Raw genomic sequence first — 23,922 nt, 5'->3', positions numbered from 1 at the left:
AGGGTTAAGAAATGGGCAGTTGGCCAGGTGCAGTGACTCACACCTATAATTCCAGCACTCTGGGAGGCTGAGATGGATGGATCATGAGGTCAAGAGATGGAGACGATCCTGGCCAACATGGTGTAACCCCATCTGTACTATAAATACACACACAAAAAAAATTAGCTGTGCATGGTGGTGCATGTCTGTAATCCCAGCTACTCAGGAGGCTGAGGCAGGAGAATCGCTTGAACCTGGGAGGTGGAGGTTGCAGTGAGCTAAGATTGCACCACTGCACTCCAGCCTGGCAACAGATCCAGACTCCATCTCAAAAAAAAAAAAAAAAGAAAGAAAGAGAGAGAAAAGAAAGGGGCAGTCTATAAAGAGTCTTGCAGAACCTTTTTAGGACTTTACCCTAAAACAAAATCTCTTAAAGGAATTTAAGCTGGAAAAGATATGACCAGATTTACAATTAAAAAAAATATCTCTGACTGCAATGAATAGATCTAGGAGGGACCAAATTTCACAGACTAGTTAATGCAGATGAGGTGATGGTGACCAAGGTGAAGTAGGAAGTGGCGTTGGGAGGAAAAATAATTGAGAGCAACTGGGAGACAATAAGGTAGTGGAGTTGATAAACTTGGTGGCTAATGATATGGAGAAAGTAAGAGAAAGGGAGGAATCAAGAATGATAATTATTTTCCAGTTTGGCAGTTGGTGGCTGATGGGACTGTTCCTTAATATGAGGAACAACAGAAGGAACCCTGTGGGCGCATTGGCTGGGGACTGGAAGAGGATATCAATGACGGTTGCCGTTTTGGATAGGCTGTGTGGTTGAGTTTGAGGAGCGCGTGAAAAAAGCAAGTAGAAATACCTAATCTTCAGGGGTGTTTGGAATTTAGGAGACAGATCTGGGCTCGAGGGAGGTGAGATAAGCATCTTCATGAGGGGTTATCTATGCAACAGGCATGCTTTAAGAACCTTGCTGCAGAACACCTTGGTATGCAGGAATCAAACATTCATCATCATGTTAGTTTCGCTTCAAGATGGCGTTACTCTTACCATGCAACAGGCTGTTTTCCTGCACTTATATATTACTAAAGAGTAGAAAAACAGGCCTGGTGCGGTGGCTCACTCCTGTAACCCCAGCACTTTGGGAGGCTGAGGCGGGCAGATCACGAGGTCAAGAGATTGAGCCCATCCTGGTCAACATAGTGAAACCCTGTCTCTACTAAAATACAAAAATTAGCTGGGCATGGTAGCGCGCGCCTATAGTCCCAGATACTCGGGAGGCTGAGGCAGGAGGCTGAGGCAGGAGCAATGCTTGAACCCGGGAGGCGGAGGTTGCAGTGAGCCGGGATTGCACCACTGCACTCCAGCCTGGCTCCTGGCAAAAGAGCGAGACTCTGTCTCAAAAACAAAAACAAAACAAAAAATGAACAATGACCTGGGTAAAAAAATTGTATTTTGTCGGTCACTTTAAAGTATGAGTTAAGATTCATTACAGACTGAATGTTTGTGTCTTCCCTTCCAGTTCATATGAAGCCCATTATCTCTGAGGTTGTGGTATTTGGAAATGAGGTCTCTGGGAAGTAATCAGGGTTAGACGATGTCGTGAGAGTAGGGTGCTCATTATGGGATTAGTGGCCTTGGAAGAAGAGACACCAGAGAGCTTGCCTCTGCCTCCTGTGCTCACACAAAGAAGAGGCCATGTGAGCACACAGTGAGAAAGTAGCCACCGACAAGCCAGGAAGAGTCCTCACCAGAAACCTACCACACAGGCACCTTGATTTCAAACTTCCCACCTCTGGAACTGTGAGAAAATAGACTTCCGTTGTTTAAGCCACCCAGTCTAGGGCATCTTGTTTTGGCAGCCTGAGCAGACTAATACAAGGCTTAATTCTGTTTTTTAACTCAGGATACTTTTTCTTGTTTTTTGAAATAATTTTTACAAAAGAAGAAGGTGCTATGGTTGGGGACAGAGATTGCAGGAACAAAGAATGAGGAGGCTAGCATGGTGGCTCATGCCTGTAATCCCAGCACAGAGGAGGGAGCTCAAGCAATCTGCCTGCCTGGCACTGGGAGGCCGAGGCAGGCAGATTGCTTGAGCTCAGGAGTTTGAGATCAGCTTGGGCAACATAAAGGCAGTCTACAAAAAAAAAAAAAAAAATTAGCTGGGTGTGGTGGCATGTGCTGGCAACCCCAGCTATTCGGGAGGCTGAGGTGGGAGGACTGCTTCAGCCCAGGAGGCAGAGGTTACAATGAGCTGAGATCATGCCACTGCACTCCAGCCTGGGTCACAGAGCAAAATCCAGAAAGAAAAGAAAAAAAGGGGAAGAGAGGAGAGAAGGGGAAGGGAGGGGAGGGGAGGGGAGAGAGAAGGAAGAAGGAGGAAGGAAGGAAGGAAGGGAGGAAGGGAGGAAGGGAGGGAGGCAGGGAGGAAGGGAGGAAGGGAGGAAAAGAAAAAAGAAAAGAGGAGAAAAGAGGGAGGGAGGGAGGAAGGGAGGAAGAGAGGGAGAGGAGAGGAGGAAGGAAGGAAAAGAGAAAAGAGGGAGGAAGGAAGGAAATAAAAAGATGCAGTAAAAGTACAGGCTCTATATACATAAAATCTATTTTTTCCTTGTATCTGCAAAATGACTTCTCAACTTGTTGTTTTCCTCTGGAAGAGTGTTAATTCATGATACTATAATTTCCCAAGTTCTTACATAAGAAATGAACTGTCTGTATTTTGAGTACTTATAGGCAAAATTTCTTTACAAAGGTGCTTTGAAAATAAATGTTTTACAGTATGCCTCACAATTATCTAATGACCAGCTCTACACACCTTTCTGTGATGCATTACAGCTGAGAATTAAAAATATCCCACTGAAGGATGAGTCATGGGCTGGACACTAGATTCAGAACAAGCGCCTGCACCAGACTTGCTATGCTAAGGCTACCTCCAATGACTAAGCATGGCCAATCTGAATAGCTTTACTAGACCATGACCACTTTCCAGCATTCATTCATTGTAATACTAGAATTTTTCCCTCTTGAAAACAAAAATTATTACAGAAATTAGCAGGGTGTCAGGTATATAGCATTTATAGGCATTTCAAAAGATTACAGTCACTTTAAATGTTGAGCAGATTCATGATTTTCAAGGCTTTGAATTATTTACATTTTAAAAGGCTTATCAGATATTGCAATGTCAAAGATAAATTATTTGAACTTCTAGTAGGTAGTAATGGTGTCAGAGAATGACAGGTAATTAGGTCATACAGTACATCTTGTGTCCACATTTCATGCGACTTTTGCAGAATGCTGTACTATGTAAACTGCTACTGCAAAAAAAAAAAAGCAATTATTGCACCGAATTTTCCATAAAATCCCTCCAAGTAAATCTTATCACCTCTTTGCAGATGAGCATCTTGCCTTTGAGAAGATGCAATGGAAAAGAAACTTGTCATAGAAAGCGGTAGTAAGATTTCCTATATGAGACTAAGATTTTCATTTCGTTAGCTCTTCACCTTGTTTATTAATTCCACAAACATTTATTGGCATCTCCTATGTGCCAAGCACTGGTCCAGGCTCTGGGGATACACTAGGAACAAAAGACAGTGAAGTCCCTGCCCCACGGAGCTTACATTCTAGTAGGGGAGACAGACAAACACATAAACACAAAATATCAGAGGGTTCAAAACAGCTTAGAGATACCTTGCCTGGAATCTGTTTACTGCATATCCTCATTCTTGGGCAATGATATAAAGTGAAGAGATAGGCCAACACCAGGTGCAGCAATGTTGCTAGTCCCAGCTCTACCATCTACATATTGAGTGGATTTAGGTGAGTCTTCATCTAATCTGAGCCTCGGTTTCCTCATCTATAAAATGGGGAGAAATTGGACTAAATGACTTATAAGGGAAAGGGTCCTTTCAGGCTTTTATTCTTTATGGTTTTAAGGGAATATCCTTGCACAAAATCAAGAGCCAGTTTGTTGACTGCTCTAAGGTTTAAAAAATATTTTAAAATAAAATCTAAGAAAGCCTTAGAGATCCCACATACATTCAATATTTCAAATGCCAATCTAAACTTTTCAATAGCAAATGTCTGTCTTACTTACAATTGATATAGAATGAAGTCACTTTACCCTCTTTAGCCTCCTGAAAAATAAGTTATTTACTTATAAAAAACATTCATTTTTATTACTGGTTACGAAATCTTACCTCATTTGTGAAATGTTCCCTAGCTATGAAATCCTTTCATTGATGTGACACTATTTCTCTCTCTGCTAACCCCTATCCCTGACTTTCTGCTCCTAATTTTTCCAACTGAAGTATCAGCTTCATGAAAATGGGGATCAGGGGCTTGCTGCTTTGAACAACAACCCAAATCAGAGTCTGTCCAGGAAATCCATAGACATGTGTAATCATTACACCTGCACCTGGTTTGACAGGTTTGGGCCTTTTGGGAACCCACATTAGCTCTTTAGACTGTCAGAGTTGTTCTGCTTAGTAAAATTATCAAAGGGTACTCTAAGATACGAAAAGGAAAAACACATTTCCAGAATAATTCACAGACTAAGGCATCGTAACTTCTTTGGAAGCCCTGGTGGAATGTTAATACATATTTAACAATGCAAGCGAAGTAGCCCCTATTTTATAATCAATTAATTTTTCTCAAAGAAGATAACATAGCAGTAGAGCTGAATATCAAACAAGGTTAGACTCATACTAACTTGGTAGGAGTTATGATGCCTCTGATTCTTTTGAAAGACAAACTGTATTCACGGGTTTGATTTTGAAATGTAGAGATCGAATTCCAATCAACCCAGCAGCTAAGGATGACAGAAAACTTACAGGAATAGAAGGAATCATCTTTTCTTATCTGGATCTGATCCCCCTTGACATCTTGGGGGTTTCTGAAGGCTGTGTGCTCTCAGTTTTATCTGGGTGCTATGTAATCAAATAGCACCCAGATCAGGTGGGCCTCATCACAAAGACTCATCTTGTCTGTGCTTTTGGGAGCAAAATGAAATAAATCTGTCTCAATATTGGAATATATTCCTTCCTGTTGCTTCGTGGTGTCAAGATACGGCGTTGATGTTATCAGAAGTGCCAAACACAGGCTACTGTGTAAGCTAAGGTCTGTCTTGTTCGTACAGACTGAAAAGGAATAATTACCTCATTATTCAAAGGAAAAGGGACCTTATTATGTCATCATTTGGGTGAATGTTACTACTTCAGGACCAGATGAGCAGGGGCATCCCATGTAACCATGAAGAATCTTGAAGCAACATTACAACATCTAGTAATAAACAGTATTTCAAACAGTGCCTGTATCAACTGCAAGATGAGAGCAGGACCAGCCAGACACTGGCTGCATAAATGAAGATCAGAGAAGAATAAGGAGGTTCAGACAACTTTTGGCAACCTAGATCACAGTTACAGGTAAATTCTTGTTACAAAGGAAATGGATTTTGGTATATGTTAAGGAATGTGAATATGTGTTTTATTTAACACATACTCAAATGAGTCTACTATGTATGTACTCAACAGAGTCCATGCTATCAACAAGAATGCAGCCCCTGGTTTTATCAGGTTAGGCAGAAGGAATCATAAAGCCTTGCTGATGTTCAATGTCCTTACATCAGTATGACTGCAGCCCTCCCCAGCCATTCCAAAGGGTTCTTGGGCTGGTATCAGGCCTGGCTTTGGCTGTGACATCTCCAGGAAGTCACTGTGTGCAGTGTGGTCTTCAGGGTGGAAGTCCTTGAGCTGCCGATGAATATCTCTTAAGTCCAAACCTCCATGGGCACTATGGCTTCTTTGGTTCCAACAGAAGGCAGTAGGCTTTCTTCAGACAAGAAATAAAAGGGGAATTGCACCAGAAACCCACGGATCTTCTTCAGTTCCTCCTCAGCTCGAATGGGATCTTCCTTAGCTAATATGGGCTTGTTTATAAAGTCTCTCAGCTGAATTAAATTGTGTACTTCATCATTGGGAAGGCACCGGAACACCTGATTAGAAAACAAATAGAAAAATGAGTGACAAGTTTAAAAGAAAGCACATGCCCTTTATGGAAAATAATTATTCCAACAGACAAGACCTCTGTTTTATGAAACATATTATTAGTCTTATGTTACAGCACAGATCTGATTTAAGAGTGGGTTATCTTATGTGCTACAAATAGATAGATCTGCTTCCACTTAGAAGAATCATAGCTAGATTCTTATATCTGATCCACAAAAGTCTAATGACCTCAACATAATGTCAAGCTAGTAAGTGGTAAGAAATTACACTAATGTTACCCCACATTAAGGTTAATTTTTTTGGATAATAATCATCCCTGAATTTTGCTGGAGCTTCTGGTCTAAGGGGACTATTTCATATATTTTCCCTAACTTTTCTTGGAAGAGGTTTATATCTGCACCTTTACATAGCATTATCAATTGTTGATATGTAATACTTACTTCGCTGGTTAAAATGAGTTTTGGATATCATAACACTTCACCCCTGAATACTTCTGTGTGTATTTCTTAAGAATAAGGACATGTGCCTATATAATCACAACACTATTCTCACACCTAAGAAAATTAATTATATAATGGCATTTAAGTTGTGCTCCATATTCAAATTTATCTTGTTACCCCCAAAATGTCTTTTATAAATGTTTTTCCCCAAATCCAGGACCCAAATAAGGCTGTGCTCTGCATTTGTACAATTACATTTTAAAGACTCTATGCACATGATCTATTTGACCATGGCCTTCAGTCCTCAGGATGAAATAAGGCTATACAGGGGTGGGGCACACTGGCTTATGCCCGTAATCCCAGCACTTTGAGAGGCTGAGGTGGGCGGATTACTTGAGGTCAGCAGTTCTAGACCAGCCTGCATAATAACACAAAAATTAGCCAGGTGTGGTGGTGAGGCTGAGGCAGGAGAATCACCTGAACACAGAAGGTAGAGAGTGCAGTGAGCTGAGATCATGCCACTGCACTCCAGCCTGGGCGACAGAGTGAGACTCTATGCCAATTAAAAGAAAAAAGAAAAAGAAAGAAAAGAAGGTTTACAGACAGTAGTCATGTTTCATTAAGAATAATAAGTCTCCCTGCTGGAAGGGGCTCTAAGAGAAAATTTATGTATTTTGCCTGATTTTTTTTAAAAGAGGTTCAGGTCTATATCTGGAAGTCATGAAGAAGAACACAGACTACCCAGTTTCTTACAGATGGTCAATGAGTCTCAGCTAGAATACAGCTTCAGTATTTTTCCCTGATGGGCAACTAGCTACTTTTTGAAGTAAGCTGTTCCACTGTTACACAACTCTTAACTCTTTTACATTTTTTATTATAACCAAAGGATAAACTTCACAGGCGATGCATTTGGTATGCATCAAATGGAGCTGGTTTTAAAACACCTTTCTAAAACTAGAGCTGTCCAACAAATGGCATATCTTGTTATTAATATTAACAAGCTCCATCATAAGGATGAACACTGTTTACTATACACTATGTGCCAAAATCGCTAAACTGTTCTTTATCCTCATAACTACCCTTGTAAATATTCCTCCCAATTTATAGGAGAGGGAAAAAAGAGCCTCCAAAAGTGACCTCACTATACACAAGATTATAACGCCATCAGCTGAGTGAGCTAGGCTGGACTCAGCTGTGGCTTATTTTATGATGCCATCTGCCTCTCTGCTCTTTGTCACTCGACATGTACAAAGCCTGGGTAACCAGGTGCTAAAGATGCTCCTGACGGGATTCCTGCATCACAAGAGAGATCAGAATGCTGCTAAAGCCTCTTCTAAACCAAAATCCATGATGCTTTTCGACTTTGTTTTTCAGAGTCCACAAAGAGGTATTTTATTACAACTTGGAAATGTATTAGGTTTTTACATTTATTAAGAATACACTGTACCAATAATAGGCAGAAATAACGATGTGCTTTTTGGGATGAGATTCAGTGAAAAAAAAAGGAGGAAATATGTGAACCTCACCTTATCATAAATTGTAGCATTTCGAGCCGCCGTTGAAACCCACACCTCCTTAAAGAATTTGTCGCTCACTGGATCCTGAATGTCCTCACTTGGGTCATCAAGATAGCCAAGGACAACCCTGAAATACAAGTGACCTTCACATTGAGTAACTGAGATAAAGCAGTTTGTTTCAGGATATATGTCTATTATATCTATCCCTATGTATACAAATATATAGACTATGACCTGGTTACTCTCATGTATTGTATCTGTCCCTATGTATGCAAATATATATATATTTATATCTGATTTATGTCAGGCATTCGGAGAATATATATATGTGCAGATTCTTTGAGAGACCATGACCTGGCTACTCTCATATCTATCCCTATGTATGCAAATATATATATATGATATATATATTATATAAATATATGATATATAGATATATATGTGATTATATCGATATATATCATATCGATATATATCATATATTGATATATATTGATATCACATATGATATATAGTATGCAAATATATATGATCTATATTATATGATAGATATTTACATACATGGGGTAGATATATATTTATATTAAATACACAAATATATATTATCCCTATGTATGCATATATTATATAATAATTATATATATATTATATTGCATACATAGGGATAGATATACTACATACATATATATTTGCGTACATAGGGATAGATATAATACATGAGAGTAGCCAGGTCATGGTCTCTCAAAGAATTTGCACATATATATATTCTCCAAATGCCTGACATAAAAGAAACCACATATTGTCTGAATTGGCCATACATAAACAGGGGACTAGACATAAAAAAGAAACTCTCAAGCAAACGAGATAGGTTTTAGAAGTGATATTTGAAAATCACAGTAGCCCTTGTACTTAGAGAAGGCTTTAGGATTGAAAAGCACTTCCAGCTGAATCTGTGCGGTAGATGGGACAGATGAGTCTCATTCTGTAGATGGGAAACTAAAGTCTGGAGGCACACTAGTAATTGAGCTAGAACTCAAACTGAGGGAAAAGCCCTTCTCCCACGTGCTTGATAGGCTCAAATAATTCCAAGAAGACTTGTGCTATCTGGAAAGAGCAATAGGAAAACTGGCCTTGTAAGGGCTTTGGCTTTTATATTAAGTGAAATGGAGACTGCAGACATCAGTGCAGAGGAGTGACAAGATCTGACCTGCATATTAAAATACAGCTGCTGTATTGAGAACAGACTCTTGGGGGGCAAGGGTTGAAACAGGGAGCCCATTTAGGAGCTACTTCCATAATCCAGGTGAGATATGATGCCGCCTTGGGCCTGGGGGCAGTGGGGATGAAGAGAGAGCCAACAGGTTTTACTGATAGAGTGAATGTAGGGTGTGTCAAGAAGTGAGGCATCAAAGATGGCTGAAAGGTTTTTGTCTTGAGCAATATCGTACAGCTGTAGTCGCCTTTGGCTGGGATAGGTAATTCTGTGGGTAGAGTTGGTTTGTGAGAGGTCAGGAATTTAATTCTGAGCCTGTTGAGACATCTATTAAAGATGCAAGTGTCAGTGCTAAGTAGGCAGTAGGTAAATGGAACTGGGGCTTGGGACAGGAGGCTTGTTTGGAGATATAAATCTGAGAATTGTCCTCATGCACATGCTCATAGGCTGTATGTTTTTTTCCGAGTTCAGCAAATAAGTGAGTATAGACAGAGAAGAGGACCACGTGTACAGCAACAGGAGGGGAGGGGAGAGGAGGAGGAGCAGCGAGGCTGGAGTAAAGCCAGAGGATGTGGGATCCTGAAACCATACAAAGAAGTATGTCAAGGAGAACTGTCCAATTCAGATAAGAATTGACCACCAGATTTAACAACTGGATGTCATTATATTGTTACCCTCTTTATAGTTAAATACACATAAATTTACATAATCATTTTAATAGCTGCAGAGTTTCCCATCATGTGAAATTTATCAAATCAATTATTATATTATGGACTTTTGGGTAATTTCCAATTTTTCATTATTATAAACAGTGTTACAATGAACATAGTTTATTCATCATATATTATTTTGTGGATTTCTATGATTATTTCATTAGAAGAAATTCTAGAATTAAAATTCTTGGGTCAGAGAATATGCAAATTACTTCCAAGAAAGGCTATGCCAAAACATACACTATGGAGCATGCGTATTCTCCCAGTTTTCTCCAACATTATCAACTCCTGAAAAAGTTCAAGTCTGTAGCTATTAAAGGACACTCATTTTAGTTTTAGTCTGCACTTCTTCACTATATAAAAAAATTTTTTTAATGGATCTGGCACCGTAGGCTTTCTAGGATTCTTGACTTTTATAACCTCAAAGTTCTGTTCCCACTTCAAATAATGCCTCCTTCAGACTACATGAGAATAGCTTTTCTTAAAAAAAGATTTAAGAGATGTTTGCACATAGATATTGGCTGCTAATTGAGACCCAAAGCAAAATTGTACTGCATCAAAAGTGAATGACAGTACAAATGATGACAGTAAGTCAATTATTATAATACCTTTGATTTGGGCCAGATTTAAGGAACTGAAAATTGAGCAGAGAGTTTTTCTGTGACTTTGCTTTCAAATAAGAGCAAGAGATAAGCCAATGTGTCCACCAAACTATCAGGTAAGGGCTTGTTTGTAGAAAATGTATTTAAAGGTCAGGCACGGTGACTTACGCCTATAATCCCAGCACTTTGGGAGGCTGAGGCAGGTGGATCACCTGAGGTCAGGAGTTTGAGACCAGCCTGCCCAACATGGCAAAACCCCATCTCTATTTAAAAATACAAAAATTAGCTGGGTGTGGTGGCAGATGCCTGTAATCCCAGCTACTCAAGAGGCTGAGGCCAGAGAATGACACTCGAATCTGGGAGGTAGGAGTTGCGGTGAGCCGAGGTCACGCCACTGCACTCCAGCCTGGGCGACAAAGCAAGACTCCATCTCAAAAAAAAAAGGAGAAAGTATTTAAATAAGTCTAAAATAGGCAATATGTTATTTTCCCTGTTAGTATTTTAATTATAAGAAATTTATATTAAATGCAGAGTAAAAATAATATGAAGTACTCTGGGTGTTCTTTTGAGGATTAAAGTTTGAGAAAAAAACTAGTTTGCTTTTATGTTGATGTATTTAATGAAAATTATTTAATATTTGCTTATTCATCACAAAAAGTGGGACAGTAGGAAAACCACAAAAAACTCTGTTCTTTCCATTCCTCATATCTATCACTTTAAATGATTCTGAGCCCTAACTGTGCGGACAGTGGTTTCTGTTGAGTGATGGCTATATCTGCAAAGTTTGGATAATTTTCTAGGACTCGAACTGTTCAGCTCATAGCTGTGAAATTTAGTGCATGCTTGATTCTGTCTCTATTTAGAATTGATTTCACATTGAAATGTCTCTCTATTTCTATTTTAAAATAGCCCAGATGGAAAATGGAGTGAAGCTATATTTTTTTAAGTGGAAAAAAAAATGGTTGTAGTCTAGGCCACAATATTTATCTTTGGGAATGTTTCCTATTAAAAAGAGGCCAATATTGACACAAGGTTTTGTGCTGCTTTTTAATATATAATCTGTGCTTGCCACTGGGCCTAGTGAAAATAATTGTTTAAGAACAACTGCCTCTTTAACACAATTTGAAAAATGCAAAGAAAAAGAAAGCACCTAGAAATAAAGTTAGCATAAGTATAGGATCAGCATAAAAGAAAAAAAATAATAAGTTATTTACCATAGAATAATATTCCTCCCCCAATAATGAAAACTCAAAGCTTTATCAAAGAATAAAATATTCATATAAATTGAAGCCCATACCTTGTTCTTCAACAAGATGACTCAATATTATAAAGGTGCCAATTTTTTTTATTAATCTATAAATCTGCTATAATTCCAATTTTAAAAAACTAGCAAGAATTTGAAAGAACTTGAGTAAACAATTTTTTTTTTGAGATGGAGTCTTGCTCTGTCATCCAGGCTGGAGTGCAGTGGCACAATCTCAGCTCACTTAGAACCTCAGTTCAAGCAATTCTCCTGCCTCAGCCTCCCGAGTAGCTGGGACTACAGGCACGTGCCATCACATCTGGCTATTTTTTTGTATTTTTAGTAGAGATGGTATTTCACCATATTAGCCAGGATGGTCTCGATCTCCTGACCTCGTGATCTGCCCACCTCAGCCCCCCAAAGTGCTGGAATATAGACATGAGCCACCACGCATGGCCTTGAGTAAACAATTCTGAAGTCCATGTGGAAGAACTAATGTTTATGAATAGCCAAGATTATTTTGAAAAAGAATTCTAATCTGAAGAAGTGGTATGGGAAAAAAGTAATATTAAAATGTGCAGCCATAATAATTAACATGGTATCACACTGGCAGGCAAGTAAACAGACTTTCAATCTGACATAACAGAGAGGCTAGCGAGAAGTCAGAATAGATAGCTTCAGTGTATCTTAAAGGGGGACTGTGGATAAGAGAGGCAAAGAGTCCTACTGCATATCAGATGGTTCCAGATCAGCTGGTTAGCTGGGAAAAAATGTCAGGGCCCCGACCTCACTTCTTACATTCAAATACACTGCAGACGTTCATTGTTAAAAGTAAAGTCAAATAAGCACCAGGAGAAAGTGTAAGTAATTGTTTATCTTACGCTGGGGAAGCTATTCTAAGCATATAGGAAAAGGCGGTGGCGGGGTGGGGAAGAAAAACAGATTGATTAATAAGAATTGAAATGTTTTCCCCAAATACTCTAAAGATGCTCTAAAGGCAATGGGCAAACCAAATCTGTAACACACATGACAAAGGAATTAGTATCCTATACATATTTAAAATACTTATAAATCATTAAAAGAAAATTTAAAAAAACCCCATTAAAAAGTAGGCAAAAGAAAATGGACATTCTTCAAGCAGCCAAAAAACTTAAAAAAAAATGCTGAACATCATTAATTATCCAATAAATGCAAATTAAAACCACAGTAAGATACCATCTCACATCAATAAGATGACTATTATTAAAAAGTCAAAAAGCAACAGATGTTAGTGAGGATGTGGAGAAAAGGGAACGCATATGCACTGTTGGTGGTAATATAAATTAGTATAACCTCTATGGAAGACAGTATGGAGATTTCTCAAAGAGCTAAATATAGAACTATCAATCAATACAGCAATCCTACAACTGGGTATCTACCAAAGGTGTCATGAAAATGACACCTGCGCTTGTACGTTTATCACAGCACTGTTCACAATAGCAAAGTGTTGGAATCAATGTAAGTGTCCTCCAGCAGACAATCAGATAAAGAAAACACATACATACACACACATACACACACACACACACACACACACCCCATAGAACACCACTCAGCCATAAAGAAGAATGAAATCATATATTTTGCAGCATGGAGTTGGAGGCTATTCTCCTAAATGAAGTAACAGAAAGTCAAATACTGAATGTTCTCACTTATAAGTGGGAGCTAAACAATACATACACGTGGATGTACAGAGTGGAATAACTGACATTGGGGACTCTAAAGCGTGGGAGGGTAGGAGGTGGAGTGAAGGATGAGAAATTACCTAATGGGTACAATGTACACTATGTGGGTGATAGTTACACTAAAAGCCCAGACTCCACCCCTACACAATATATACATGTAACAAAACTGTACCTGTACTCCGTAATTATATAAAAATAATTTGAAAAGAAAGTTAAACCTCCAACATAATGGGCAAAGGACACAAATAAGCTAGGCAAGTTATAAAAAGCAATTATACATGGCTAACAAACACATTTTTTAACTCTAAGAAATGTGAATTAAAATGATGAAATTCCATGTGAAATCTAACTAATTGGTGAAGATTAAATAAACTCAGTCAAGATAGAAAGAATAAGCCCTCTAAAATATTGCTAGTGATATAAGAAGAAGAGACCAAAGGAGACAATTAAGAAGGTGAACAAGAAGGTATCTACAAATGTACCCATTTTTTTAAATCAGCAAAAATAATCTGTTAAACAATGAGGGATTAAAGGAATTGTGGCGTACACATACAATAAAATATAATGTACCTGTTAACATATTATAGAAGAATACTTGATGATATGGAAAACGTGTGTAACATTATTTAAATAGTAAAAAACATTGTAGACCTGCAAAATTCTAATTGTTTTTTAAAAAGAAATACAGTATATTAATATCTATGTATAGAAAAAAGTGGTATGACGTATATCAAATGTTAAAATCATCATCATAGGATGATGATATTACAGATGAATTTAATTTTCTTACTGGTTTTCTGTATTTGCCAAATTTGTACACACAATTTACAACACAATAAAAATGTGTTGTAATGAAAAACTTCTACCTGCTATAATTATTATATATTTAAAAAGTTATAAAGAAACTCATGACTTTAAAGAGAATTCATAAGTTCTCATGGAACTGAAAAGATATAACATACATTCCAGCTTACAAAAGGAAGTATTTGTTACATATGCTGCGGTAGGCAATCAATGTGTTAATTAGCAGGGTACCAATTTTTAAATTCTCCTCTGCTAAGCAAAACAAATCCACATTAGAAGCTAACTGAATTATCAATGGTTTGAAAATATTCTTACCGGCAAAACAAGTGGTAACAAAGACAATAAATACACCAATAAAAGTTGTTAGGAGGTATTGGCAGACAGATTTTGAGGGATGGATTTTTTGAGCTACTTGGAGAGAGCAGAACAAATGTCTCTAGAACTGAGGCTAATGTTGGTCTTGGAAGCCAAAGTCTGGACTGGTAGGAATGAGGGAAGTGGCCTCTGCCTTTGCAGGGAGTTAAGTGCTCACTAAGTGCCCATCTGCAAGCGAGCCAATTTCCAAAAGGGACCATGAACACATAAAGAAAACAACAGTGCTACGGTGCAGTGCCCTTCCCGAAATAGCACAAAGCACTGACCTTCACTACATTGGGGCCACCTGTTGCATCCCGCTATAAAGGCCACACTGAAATTGCACCATGGCAAATAGAGTTCTAGAATCATAAAATTGTGGACTTCCTGCAAAGGCCTAGAGTTGGGAGAGTCGTCAGGGTGTTCCACAGACAGTGGGGAAATGAGTGTCTGCAAGGAGCAAAGGAAAGAGCGAAAGGAGATGAGATTATATTACTTGTTCCTTGCGAGATAAGCCATTGGATAGTAGTGAGCAGAAAAGCAACATGATCTAGAAGGTTCTAGAAGGACCATTCTGTTGCGGATAATAGACAACAGGGGATGCGGACAGTTAGAGCCCAGCCCTAGAAAATTCTAAGTAACACTTGACTGAATGACTCATTTAGGATCACACAGCCTAAACAACTCCAGCTCTCTAGCCCAGTATTCTCTCTGCTTTACCACAGATTTGTTTAAAACTTGCATCGTCTTGCCAAAGATCAGGTATCTTCGATACCTGGAGTCATTTAAGGCCTGAGAACAGAAGTTCCCACATCTAAATGTAACACCAACATACTCTTCAATAATTTTTATTATATCCTTCAATAATTGTTATACCCTTAATAATTAATTTTTATTAATACCTTCAATAATTTTTATTATATCCTTGTATTACTGGAATTAACTTGATTTTAAAAACTTAAATGGAAGCTGGAGAGATTGACCTGGTCTAGTTCTAAATCAGTTAAGGACTAGTATTTAACTGGCTCACGTCTATGATCCCAGCGCTTTGAGAGGCCAAGGCAGGAGGATCGCTTTTAAAGCCAGGAGTTTGAGACCAGCCTGAGCAACACAGTGAGACCTGGTCTCTACACAAAATTTTTAGAAATTAGCTGGGTGTGGTGATGCGTGCCTGTAGTCCCAACTACTCGCACGCTGAGGCAGGAGGACTGCTCGGGCCTAGGAATTCAAGGCTGCAGTGAGCTGTAACTACACCGCTGCAGTTTTTTCTACTGCACATGAAAGTAACAAAAAGCTATTAAGATTAAAAATATTCATGTTCCACCTAAAGCCATTTCGCATACGACTAGTGGTATATATCCTATATTCTGGGATCCACTGTTTTAGACAAAGAAGAAAGTAGGATGACCTGTGTGCTCAGAGCGAGATCAGGGCTAGGTCCCAGTGACTGCTGCAGTGGAAATGCATCAGAGAGATACACTTGGGCGAACTGACCTAAAGCACTGTAGCCGAAGTCCTTGGGCAAACCGGCCAGCTTGGTACTCTTCTCCATCCATTACTGAAGGAACCGTCTCTGTATCTTGCACGATGACAGCCATTTCACTGTCACGCTTTCCCAGCATGCTTCGGTCATTTATGTTGGCAGAGCCTGTAAGGAGAAACAGTGAAGCTGAGCAACCTCGCTGGCGTGGCAGGATGTGGGGGCGCTGTTGGTGGCCCTCCTCACTCAATTCGTCCTTGCTAACAAAACCGGAGTTCTGTGCAGCTTATCAAGGGAAGATGTGCTTTTAGGGAGGTGGGGCCCTCTCTAACCCAGGGGTGAATCTTAATCAGTCTAAGCCAGCCATGGTAATTTCATTATTTTTATTAGTGACTGGCTTAGAAATGGGCTCTTGACATGGTGCTAGCCAACGTGACACGAAGGAAAGCTTCTGAGAAACAGTTTCCCCCTTATAGAAACATGCAAAAAATGGATTCTGTCTCTTTCATCCTTGGGATATTTTGGCTTGAAGGGCTGGATGAAGACATGATTCCAGGAGCTGCTGCAGCCATTTTACAACCATTAGAGAACAAACAGAAAAGCCCAAAAAAACTTGCCAAGGAGAAAAAAGAGCCAGGCATGGCAGTTGAGGTCTGTAATCCCAGCACTTTGAGAGGCCAAGGCAGGAGGATCGCTTAAAGCCAGGAGTTTGAGACCAGCCTGGACAACACAGAGAGACCCAGTCTCCACAAAAAGCTTTTAAAAATTAGCTGGGTGTAGTGACGTGTCTCTGTAGTCCCAGCTACTCGGAAGGCTGCGGCAGGAGAATTGCTTGAGCCTAGGAATTCAAGGCTCTAGTGAGCTCTAACAGCACCACTGCACTTCAGCCTGGGCAAAAGAGCAAGACCTCATCTCTAACAAAACATAACAATTAAAATTTAAAAAAGAAGGAAGATTCTGGGTCTTTAAGTCATTGAACTAGCCAACCTTTGGATATTCTTACCTTCCGTTATGTGAAATAATATATCTTATTCTCTACATTGTTCCTTACTGTTTCACACACTTCTAGTTGAGTTTTCTACCTTGTGGCACAAAAGATTCTGATACAATCATCAAGCACTTGAAAAAACACATGCCTACCCAGTTCAGTAGGAAAGATGGCTTTGCTTTTGGAGTTAAGAATCAGGCTCTCTGTAGGCTTTAACTCATAGTCACATAGCTATGAATGTCAAAACTCAAGAGTACCTTCATAATCAATAGTCTAAACTCAAGTACAGATGGCCATTTGTGGCTTTGGGATTTCTGCTCTTTCCTCCATAGTATGCCAATGGCTTCTGTATCAACTTCCCTCCATTCTATTTTTTTTTTTTTTTTTTGGAGACAGAGTCTTGCTCTGTCACCAGGCGCCAGGCTGGAGTGCAGTGGCGCGATCCTGGCTCACTGCAACCTCTGCCTCCCAGGTTCAAGCAATTCTCCTGCCTCAGCCTCCCGCGCAGCTGGGACTACAGGCATGCGCCACCACGCCCAGCTAATTTTTGAATTTTTTAGTAGAGACGGGGTTTCACCATGTTGGCCAGGATGGTCTCAATCTCTTGACCTCATGATCCGCCCACCTCGGCCTCCCAAAGTGCTGGGATTACAGGCGTGAGCCACCACGCCCGGCCCCTCCATTCTATTTTTTAAAATTATTATTTCTCTTTATTAGCTCAATACCTTGTTCATTCAAAGAATCCACTTTATTTCTAAATCCACATGAGCTGAGAATGTTGACTTTCACACGTGAAGGGCAAATATTTTGATATTAGTTCAACTTGTGCTTCCTGCAGTCCTCTGCGGTGTATGCAGAGACCTCATCACGTGTTTGGCATTAATCTCTGCAGATTCACGCATTTGAATCTTGAGTGTCCTATGAACTACAGAGAGGGCCCAACTGACTCTTTTCTTGTTCTCTTGCTCCACCTGCAACACTTCACTGCTTCTACAGACGTAGAGCAGAAGGGTCAGGTTGAACAGGCATCCTGGCGGCCCTCTGACTGGAGCAGCCAGAGCTGTAAGATGACAGCAGCCCCGCCAGGAGCTCAAATGGCAAGAAGAATGAGAAAAGCTGCCCTTCCCTGAAGAGACTTTACTGCCTTTTGCCAGAATACTGTCATGTAGTTAATATATAAATCTATGATGACTATGGATGTGAATGGTGCCCCGTCGTGGCCCTGGGTAACAGAGAAACATCAAGCACCCTACAGAAATGTGAGAATGCTGCTGGAGTGCTGAACATGGGAACCTTTGAAACACTTCATTCTGTTAGCAACAAATCATCCTTTATACACTTACATCGTGGTTATGCTATAAAATCTGCAGCTGTATCTTTGAGCTTGACAGTTGGCCCAGCATTAATTTGGGCAATTCACTTCATCTTTCTCAGCTTTAATATAATCTTTCATAAACTGAGATAACACTGTAGACCTTATGGGGTTGTTGTGGGAATTAAGTCAGACCTTGTGAAAGCACTTAATGATTTATAAGCTGCTCTACAAATGTTAATTATTACTGGCATTATTATCAGATACTTGTTGACTCTATAATATCTGCACCAGAGAACAGTGCCATAGGAACCGACCATTTAATGGAATGTAGTATTTGTTCAAAGACGCCTCCTCTCCGGCTTAATCTCCCGATGTGTGAACTGTAGAACTCAAAGACTGATGTTCCCATAGTGCTACTTTAGGACTTTTACTGTGCCCCTGGAGCCAGCAGAGGCCGCTGTCAGGCGGGGACTGCTGGATTGAACATCACTGCCTTGTTCAGGGTCAGGGGAACCCGGGATGTGAGTCAGCCTGGAAAGCCCCCTCCACACACACACTCTCCCACGCATCCCCAGTCCCCTCCACCACGGTTGGCCCCCACGCTCCCGAGAGGAGGAATACATTCCCAGCACTCTCAGCTGGAATTATTAGACAGAGGGTGTGTTTCTTGTATTTTAAGGGCCAAAATGGAGTTACCCAGAGCACTGACTCTCCACCACATTAAATATGCATGTTGGCTACTATTTAATAGCGTGTTGGCTACTATTTAATAGGCATGTGAAGAAAGAAATGAGAAAATTTTAGATGAATCAATCAGATACAATAAGATATGATGGAGGTAAATCTCCCTCCATTCATTCCTGTATTCTGAAAATCAAATTCAGAAAAACAGATAGAGTCTTACCCTATTTTTATATAACATACGAGGAAGAAGACAGAACAAGAGGTCTAGAAAGATACACACTGAACGGTTAACAACAGTAGGCGCTTTCTACTGAACAGAGAGAAGAAAATAAGGATAAATTTGATCTTTTACTCCATACACATCCTTGTTGTTTATATGACCTATTCTGAGTCAGCTATTAGAAAACATTCCAAAAATTGTAAAATATGGCAGGATACAAACGGCTATATGAAAACATGTAAGTAAAACTTAAGCAACAATAAAATAGACATCACCGAATTTATTACCCAGGCCAAAAACAATATTACCACATCCCAGAAGGCCTTGCACACCTTCCCATGCACACCCTTCCCTCCCCAAGAGGAAGACTTGATGTTTAATTTTGTGTTCATCATACTCTGAATGTTTTCCTAAACAACAAAAAAATAGCTTATTTCTGACTTGTTTTTAATTTATGTAAGTGGAATCATATAGCAGATAGTCCTTTGAGACTTGCTTCTTTCATTATTATGTCTTTGAGATTTATTTGTACGTAATTGTAATGCATTTCTTTTCCTTGAATGAACACACTAGGGCTTTCTTCATTTATTCTGCTGTTGATGGATGTTTGGGTCACTTCCAGAGTTTTGCTGTGATGCACAATTCTGCTCTACATAGTTGTGTATTTGTTTCTTAGTATAGATATGTGTGAGTTTTCTAGGCTCTGTATGTAGATGCGGATTGCTAAGCTGCAGGGTGTATGCCTTGATTAGGTAACGCCAGAATGTTTTCCAAATTGTTTTCCCACGTATACTCCCAACAGCAGTGGAGGGGAGTCTCTATTGCTCTACAGCCATGCCAATACTTAGATTGCCCAACTTTTAAATGTTTGCCAGTCTGGTATTTTTAAACACTCTTATATTAATGAAAATAAACATTTTTCACATGCTTATGGGCCTTGGGTATGTTCTTTTTGATGAAGTTCCTATACAATTGCTTTGCCCATTTTTCTTTGGACATTTGTCTTTTCTTATTGATTTATAGGAATTCTTTATATGTTCTGTATATTAAATGGGTTGCAAATACCTTATTTCAGTTTGTGGTTTATCGATTCTCTTTACAGTACCTTTTAATGAAGAAATTTCTGAATTTTAATGTAGTTGGATTTATCGTTCCTTTCCTTTGTGTTTTGTGCTTATTTTGTGTGTCTCGCTTAGAAACTGTGAATCCTTGTGTGGTATGCAGAATAACAGCTCTCCAAAATGTACATGTCCAAATCTCTGAAAACTGTGAATATATGTTCCATGGCAAAGGGAAACTAAGGTCGCATATGGAATTAAAGTTGCAAATCCGCTAACCTTAAAAATAGGGTGAGTATCCTGGATTATGCAGGTGGACCCAATATAATCATAAGGTCTTTAAAAGTAAAAGGGAGTCAGGCTGATTACAGAAGAATGGGTTGAGACTTCTAGAGATTTTCAGAGATATAATGTTGCTGACTTTAAAGATGGAAGAAGGGGCCATGAACCAAGGAATGTGGCAGCCTCTAGAAGCAAAAAAATGGACTCTTCCTGATGGCCTCTAAAAGAATGCAACAGCTCTGCTCACACTCTGATTTTAGTCCTGTGAGACCCAAGCCGCATTTCTAACCTACAGAAGTGTCAGATAATAAATTTGTGTTGTTTTAAGCTACCAAGTGTGTGGTCACTTGTTACAGCAGTAATGGAAAACGAATGCACCAACTCTACCCTGTTTTAGTTTGTTTTAAAGAAAAACTGGTTCTTCTGTTGAGCACACTGGGCTACTCTGTCTCTTCTGCCTACTTGTATTTCCTCTGCCTCCAGGTCAAAAGTTCTCAACTCTGAGCACACATGAGCATTACCTAGGAAGGCTAACAAGGAAGCTTTTTAAAAAATACTGATGCCAAAAACAAAACCAAAAAAACCCACATGCCTGGCCCAAAACCAGACCAACTAGATCATAATTTCTAGAACTAGGAACCAGGCATTGGTATACCACTTCATCCCTGTATCCGTCGTTAATTCATATTTTTGTTTTGATCCATTTAAAAGTAAACTGCAGACATGAGGAAATATCCCCGTTTTCTGGGGCAGCCCTTCAACTCCAGACTCTCATCTTCCACAATGAAGCCTGCCCTTTAAATACCGAGACTCATGACCTCGACTTAGTTTCTCCTCCTGCCCACACTTGTTGATTGCCCCTGAGCCTTCCTATTCCGGTTCGGCAGCATCCATCTAGTGTTTCTGCTCCCTTGCGGAAGGAACAGCTGCCTCTCCTCTAGCCCGTGGTCTCTGGGAGGGCAGTGGCGCCGTTTTATTAATGTTTTGCATCTCTGTCTTGTGCTCTGCAGTGGCTCAGTGAACATTAAAAACAACTGTTTCACGTAGTCATCAGGATAGGCTTCAAATCTATTTGAAGGGTAGCTTTGCTTTGTTTTGGAAAGCAAGTAACTGTTAGTCCGGTCAAATGCTAACATTAAGATGGGTTAGAAAACTGGATTTGGTCACCGATTTCATGACCAGCAGCATTAGCCAGGGCCGCATGTAATGAAAGCTCTCACAAAAGAGAGCTTCAATGTGAGAAAACAAATATTTCCTCATGAGGAGAAAAATGAGGATGAACAGTCATTTTTCTTATGTCAGCTGTTCATTCTGGCATAAGTTTGCCATGTAGGAAAAATTAATCACAGGTTACTTAAACCTTTTAAATGTTTAAATACTTGTTTAACACCTGTAAGATATTCTCAACCTAACTTCTTATACTCCTCTCTGAGAATTTTAAACACTGTTTTCTGTGTTAGGAACTTAAATAGGGTGAATGTGTCAGAGCAGTAACAATAAACCTGCTTATTCTTGAGTTTCCACTGAGATAAAAAGAACAAAAGAAACTGGATTTTTTCCTCGGGAGAAATTGATTCTCTAAGGTACCTGGGGAAGGAAGAAAGGAATCCAGTCTCCGAGGACTAGCAAGTAAGACCTCTTCAGACTGCCAGGCCACATCCTCAGTTTCCAAGAGAATGAGTAAGAATTGTGTGCAAAATTGAGCACGTATTGCTAACCAAAATAAACTGGAGTCTTTGAGGGTTCAGAGACCTTTCCAGAAAACAGGTCAGTTAACAACCTCAACAAATTTATTTAACTGTTAGCTCTGTTATTGAAAACTAATTTGCATTTATACCTCATGTAAAGTAAATGAGGCTGAAAGTCAAAATGACCTTTCAAAGGAAAATATTTACAACTGTCTGTCAGTTATTACTTCAAGACTTCAGAAATCTTGGCGAAGGAATATGTGGCTTTGTTTATTTTTCCATGTCAGCAAACATCAATATTTTTCATTTCTTACTGTCACTGTCAGATTTAATACAAAAGTATTCTGAGGTTCGCTTTTGAAGAGCAAGTCAGAGTAGCTCAGGAGAAATAAATGAAATCTTGTATATTAGAGGGAGTGGGGGAGTAAATAAACTCCTAAAGAGCTTTGATCCCTATATGCCAGGAGAGAAAAGAACAATATTTTTTTTTATTGTACTTTAGGTTGTGGGGTGCATGTGCAGATCATGCAGGATTGTTGCATAGGTACACACATGGCAATGTGGTTTGCTGCCTCCTACCCTCTTCACCTACATCTGGCATTTCTCCCCATGTTATCCCTCCCTGACCTCCCCACCCTGCCACTGTCCCTCCCTCGGCACCTCCCAAAAGACCCCACTGTGTGATGCTCCCCTCCCTGTGTCCATGTGTTCTCATTGTTCAACACCCGCCTATGAGTGAGAACATGGTGTTTGATTTTCAAGAACAATATTTTTTAACGTGCTATACAAATATTAAACGTGTGTGTGTGTGTGTGTGTGTGTGTATGTGTGTCTGTGTTATATGTGTGTAAGTATCTCACCATACTGTGGTTTATTCAGTTTCTGGCTTCAGAACTATGTTTCTTTTCTCTTCAAATCATGTTTCAGATAAGACAGTCTTACTACTCTCAGATATGAGAGATATTTTTTCTTTTCTCAGTGGAGAATAGAAAGCATATTTATTGTCTAAAATTTTCAAAATACTCCATGACATTCAGTTTCTTGAATAATAAGAAAGTATCTCATTATGGCTGATAAACTACATTTTATTTAAAACAGATGAGCAGGGTTCCCATTAGTGGGACACATCGTATCTCTTAATAACATGCCCCACACTGGTCACCTCATTTATCTGGTTGGTCATTAGTACTCTGTCATCCTGTCCTTTCAATATGCATTTTATATAATATTAGAAGTCAAAATAATTCAATGATGGAAGAATGAAGCTTCCTGTGTGTATAAAAGAATGAAGCTGAACATCTACCTCTCTGGTCAAGTTAATCTAATTTGAGTAGAAGGTATAAGTTATTTGGGAGAGTAACTCTCTCCTGAATCTGTCAGTGGGAAGAGCCTTTGGAAAAATCTCCTGTGTATCCTTGAAAAGAAAAGACTACAGATCTTAGTGTAGGGCTACATCCTATCGTTAGTACACAATTCCCACTTCACCCACACACATCAACAAAGTTGGACTGCTCTATGTCCTAATTAATGACATACAAAACATGCATGTTGGGAAAAATAATGGTATCAGAGAGGCAGCAATATTTTACCATCCTTCTGATTTCGAC

General features: G+C 39.4%; 1 protein-coding gene across 5 annotated transcripts in view; it reads right to left on the bottom strand.

The window, feature by feature from the left end:
* Positions 1-3,047: 3,047 nt before the first annotated feature.
* PLD1 (phospholipase D1) overlaps positions 3,048-23,922 on the bottom strand; it is a 206,898-nt gene continuing 186,023 nt past the window's right edge. For all 5 annotated transcript variants that reach the window (XM_064378643.1, XM_012466706.3, XM_012466705.3 and 2 more), the window contains 3 exons: positions 16,095-16,248; positions 7,957-8,074; positions 3,048-5,977 (listed from right to left, as the gene is read on the bottom strand). In XM_064378643.1, coding sequence (XP_064234713.1) covers positions 5,753-5,977; positions 7,957-8,074; positions 16,095-16,248 — 497 coding nt within the window. In that variant the 3' untranslated portion in view covers positions 3,048-5,752. The remainder of the gene's footprint in view (positions 5,978-7,956; positions 8,075-16,094; positions 16,249-23,922) is intronic.

The sequence above is a fragment of the Aotus nancymaae genome, unplaced genomic scaffold (assembly GCF_030222135.1).
Source record: "Aotus nancymaae isolate 86718 unplaced genomic scaffold, 86718_ANA_hifiasm-v0.15.2.pri h1tg000019l, whole genome shotgun sequence".
NCBI lineage: Eukaryota > Metazoa > Chordata > Mammalia > Primates > Aotidae > Aotus > Aotus nancymaae.
The sequence above is the reverse complement of the archived record's forward strand: the minus strand, read 5'-3'. Positions and strand labels throughout refer to the sequence as shown.